This window comes from Hordeum vulgare, chromosome 2H (genome assembly GCF_904849725.1).
Source record: "Hordeum vulgare subsp. vulgare chromosome 2H, MorexV3_pseudomolecules_assembly, whole genome shotgun sequence".
NCBI lineage: Eukaryota > Viridiplantae > Streptophyta > Magnoliopsida > Poales > Poaceae > Hordeum > Hordeum vulgare.
The window spans coordinates 98,810,024-98,815,305 of record NC_058519.1 but is presented as its reverse complement, the minus strand read 5'-3'; the positions used below and the strand labels follow the sequence as shown (position 1 = coordinate 98,815,305).

At 43.5% G+C, this 5,282-nt stretch overlaps 1 protein-coding gene across 1 annotated transcript; it reads right to left on the bottom strand.

Moving 5' to 3' along the window:
- Positions 1–1,046: 1,046 nt before the first annotated feature.
- On the bottom strand, positions 1,047–2,728 carry LOC123425679 (proliferating cell nuclear antigen-like). Its single transcript, XM_045109386.1, has 5 exons — positions 2,239–2,728; positions 1,982–2,141; positions 1,814–1,872; positions 1,171–1,259; positions 1,047–1,064 (listed from the first exon to the last, which is right to left on the bottom strand). The coding sequence occupies exons 1-5, from the start codon at positions 2,564–2,566 to the stop codon at positions 1,047–1,049; spliced, it is 654 nt and encodes a 217-aa protein (XP_044965321.1). The 5' UTR covers positions 2,567–2,728.
- Between the last annotated feature and the right edge of the window lie 2,554 nt (positions 2,729–5,282).

Below are 5,282 nucleotides of genomic sequence, written 5' to 3'. Positions count from 1 at the left end.
CCAGACCAAGTGCTATCACAAAATCCGCTATCAAGTATACAAACACGGCTACCAAATCTGTTTTGCTTGATGGGCGATGCTTGGTCAGAACTTCCGCAACAACTAAAAAAGAAGACTTTCGCTCTTCGCCTTCTTGTACAGGAGCAGTCATCTTCGCCTTCTTGTACAGGACCCTTTCACAGAAGCAGATCAGATGGGAGCAAACTACCTGCACAAACCGGATGCTCGAATCAGACCATGTGTGTTAGTTACACACATACACCACAAAGTACCCAGAACACATATAAAGATGCATATTATGATCATCTTGTCCTATAAAACCTGGACTTAACATAGATATATGTGTAACACTACTTCATATGACAAAAAAACTGCATGACCTGCACATATACTACTAACAATAGGAGTCAAGTTACCAGGACCTGAATTATAGGAACTGCTAGTGGTTCTACTGCAGCATAAATTGGCTAGGCATCATCACTTGCTAAAGCAAAAATTGGAAATGTTGTAATAATAACATACAAGACACATTTCCGTAAGTCTGAATCCTTGTACAAACCTACTTCAAGTGATATTCCCATTGATTGGAGAGTTACTATGAAAGTTCAGTCATCGTGTGTCCTATTATGTTAAGCCAGCTCGTGTCCTAGTAGGTTAAGTTTAGAATTCGAGTAGATTCCCTATTAGTGGAAGGTTTTGTTCGTGAATGACCTCTACCAGCACAGAATATAGAATTTCAGAAGTGGTCTAGGCGTCTAGTGACGAGTTACTCGTATAATTACTAATTAGGTAAATGAACCCCGCTCTCAAAGTTGTACAAAAGTTTCAGAGCACATCATCTAATTGATGGTTTCAGTATGATACAGAAGATATTCTGTGAGGTTTACATAAAGGAAAATGAATAAACATGACAGTAACAGTTAGCTAACCTGATAATTAGAGTTGCTGCTATGTGCGTTTAATGAGATACAATCTTGCTTACATGATTGAAAATGATCAAGCTACATCTGCATAATTGTGTAAACATGATCTTGTGAGTATCAGCATCAGCACCAAATATCATTCTGTATGATAACAAGATTAAATCTCAAAAGAACCACATGGTAAAAGTTTCAACAAAAGATGGTGCTTCCAGCGTGAGGAGGCCGACGAAACTGCGGAGGTGCTTACATTCATTATATTGGGATTCGCAAGATCTTTCATGTTTAGAGCAAGGATATGCCTCTTGGCCGCAAGCACGGGCTGAAGGTCCTGGTTGGCTGAGGACAACAGAATCTGATCATAAGTCACATCAGTTGCGAGGAAGCGATCATCAGACGAACAGAGAAACACAAGAGTCAAACAAACACACTCGTGGAATAGGAGGGGAGACATGCTGACAGAAATGGTTCGAGTTGCACGCAGGAAAGACATGCTGACATATCTGAAAAAGGCAGAGAAGGAAGGTCAATGTACATTGGGAGAATTATTGAAGGAAGTGTGAAATCTTAGTAAACAATTAAGCAATATTAATAGGCGTCTCTGTCAAAAAAAGTTCAGAGTAACAAAAACTATGTGAATATCCTAACATAAATAACAATAACATCACATCACATCTCAAAGATAGCTGGAATGCAGAGAACATATCTCTAAGCAGTTGCACCAAAACCCTTAATTACCACCGACTATGCTACTTAGATAGCTAGTTCAAAGTGCATTCACATATCACTTTTCCTATCTTCAGTTCACTAGAGGCCATTGCCTTTCTCTAAAAAGAAGGATCACTGTGAAAACATTAAACTTTCAGTATGTAAGGCCTTAATGACATAATCACAAGCAGGAACCCACTGTGAACTTTCAGTATGAAACATTGACTCAATAGTGTGCATCAGCCTGGAATGAATATCTATCAGAAGAGTAGAAGTGTCTATAATACACCGCAAATTATACATACTGTATCTATTAGCATTATTTAGTTCTGAATGTTCTATCCAAGAAGAACCACACTGATGCAAATTTGAAATGCAGCAATTTCCTCTGTTGATCAGGAGGGTTCACAATGTGGTAGTACTTGATGGCCTGGTACTCCGAGTCGGGGATGCCGAGGTGCTCGCTGTCGATGTCCATGTGCTTCATCTCGAAGTCGGCAATCTTATCCTGATCTGTCCATCCATCCATCCATCCAGATCGGGGTCACCGACGTAACCACAAGGAGCAAAGGGGACAAAATAGATCGAGCGGGGGGGGGGGGTCGCTTACTTGACGACTCGAACATGAAGGTGACGATGTCGGAGCCGTCGTCGGCCTTGATTGTGATGATGTCGTTGCTACCGGCGCAGCAGAGCATCTTGGCCATGTTGCCGAGGTTCATGCCCATGGAGACGTTGCGGTCGCAGCGGTAGTGCTCGAAGCCCTCGGAGCGGAGGAGGAGGGCGACGAGCGTGACGCGAGAGGAGTCCATGGCCTGCAGCGAGAACCCGGTGCCGGAGCAGTCGAAGTTGGCGTCCGTCACCAGCTCCATATTCAAGCAAGTAGTAGTACCATAGTAGGCTGCACACACATTCAAACAACTAGAGAAGCACAACATGAAAAAGTAAACTGTTGAGATCAGTGACTACATCTACTGAAACGAAGCGATTCAACCATCAGGAAAACGAAGCACAACTACTGCTTGCAAAACAGAAACAAAACCACGACCCATTTTTCTCAAAACAAATTCAGCAACCGCGATGAGATTAAGAGCCACCAAGCCCGATCGTGGAGCACGCGCCGAGAATGGTCAGCATCCATGTTCATAAAATGAAATCAGATTGTCAGCATCCATGTTCAAAAACTAGCAAAACAAAAAATCAGCTGCTACCTGAACTTGTTTTGACTTGGTACTGATTAAATCACTTTTCAGTTTCTTCTTCACTTGGATTGCAGGATTGTAAATCAGCAGATATATTCTCTGTGAGAAAGACAGCTCAAGAGAATATGTCATTCAAATAAGAGGGGGATTTGAAGGTTGTCTTAGTTGGCTTCACCTCACGTCTCACAGGCCCAAAATTTAACATGACTGTATGATTACAGTAATAAGGACTGAAACCTTTTAGTTGGTCAAAAACTGAAACACGACGGCAAGCGGCGCCATGAGAATTCACAACTAATAGCCAAATGCATTCTCAGAGGTTTTGGTATGCATAAATCTGTGAGACATCGAAATGGCGTGCGAAACCATGCTAGGCGCATATCCGAATGGATACTGAGAGCTCCTGGTAACAACATGATTTGTTCTCATTTGCGCTCTCCTGTAACCACGCTGCACCAAAATGTCATCCTTAACTCCTTGATGCATGGAAACCAGTTGATAAATGAGCTACGCTATGTCAAAATAAATCTTATTTCATTTTTTGGTCATTTCTTGATGTATAGGAATCACAAATGAACATGCATATGCTACTATGCTTGAACACGAGGAAGCAAGATGGGCTCTAAAGTTTGTATTCCCAATTCCAAAACTACCACCACTCCCCAACATATTGTACGCCTTGTCAAAGCCGAAGAAAAACGGAACTCGAATTCAAGGGATGCATCCTACGTATCCCCCACCGACACTGAAATATTCAGACTGTACGAAAACAAAATCTGACAGGCCATAGACGACAGCACGAATTCGGCAGCAGCGACGGCAAAGCTAAAAATGGGGAGGAGCAAAATGAACATCGATGCCCTCGATCTTGATGGTGGTCTACATCACCCCCTTGAGCTCATCTCCTTGTTGGCGGCCTTCATCGCGCTCATCTGGACAGACCAACAAAAATCAAGAAAAATCAACAACCGGACTGCAGATGAACTGAACTACAGCAATCAGCAGTGGGGAGGAGGAGGACTCCGTCGACTGCATCGGCTTCCTCCCCCTCGCGGACGAGGAGAGGACGGGAAGTCACGATAAGGGGTTTGGCGCACCGGGGAAGAACTTGCCGACGATGCGGATGACGGCCCGGTCGGATCTGTCCGCGCCCTGCACGCAGATGACCTGGAGCTCCTCGAGGTCGGAGAAGTCGTCGCCGAGTTCTAGGACACAGTCCTGCCACTCCTCGCGGTCGGCGGGGGAGGTGACGAGCGCCGCGCCGGCATCCACAGCGAAGAGCCTGATGCGAGCGCCATGGCTGCCCTTCCTGCTGCAGACTGCCCGCAAGCCCGGCGGCGTGCGCGGGTACGGGGAGTGTGGGAGCCGCAGCGGGTGCGGTGCGAAGGGAAGTGGCAGCGGCGATCTGGAAGGGGAGTTCCGCGAGGACGCGTTGTGGGGATGGGATCTGAGCTAGGGTTTGTGCGGGTGGGGTATCTCTTTTTCATTTTTTTTATTTTTATCTGTGGATAGATGAACGTATAGATGTGGGATGAAGAGATGGATGGATGGATGGATGGGCGCCATGTCATCGATCCGTGGGTTCGGAAATCAGTAATTTAAAATAGTTTTCAAGTACTAAAAATAGAGTAATTTTGTGAAACATCTATCAAAAATCTTTCCTTAATAATAAAGCACAGAGTGCTTCTATCGCCCGTCGTTTTCGTAGTTCACCGTCTGATTTATGTTATCCCATGCGAGTCTTTTCTATCACGGACAAGCAAGTAGCAGGGTGGTTTCTCTCTTTCTAAGCTAGCCCGAACACCTGAGTTCGAGTCCCACCTTACACCTTTTTTCGTTTTCAGTTTAAAATCATTTTTTTTACCTTGCGGTTATTAAACTACGAGACCGTGAAGACTTAAGAGTACACACGAGTTGTGGTGGCTAGAGCGAACACATCGAGGTTCGATCCCTCGTTGCCTCAATTTTACTATTTGTTATGTAATTAAAATGCATATATGTATTGTATTGTCCCACCTCGCTCCCTTCCACAGAATACCATCAACTTACGTACCTTTATAACTTGATATCAATATAAGCAGCCCATAAATTCTGTATGGAGTTAATCCGTCTCTCCATAGGAAGAAAACTTGTGGGATTATTATGGGGGAGATTACCGGAAGAAAATTGACACGCAAAAGAAGATGACATGCTTAATGTTTCCGAAGGTAGACACGCTAGAGGTGGTATGGAGAAAAATTGTTAAGAAAATATTCACAATTAAAAAGTTGTTTGCAAATAACAAAAATGTTCTTGATTTTCAAAAATATCAAAAGATTGTAAAATTGTTGATAAATTTGAAAAATATTCACGATTCCAAATATGTTCAAGAGTTTAAAAAAAATTCTTGATTTCACGGAATTGAGAATGACAGTGTATCCCGATAATGCAGCAAAATGTGATCATGATCATT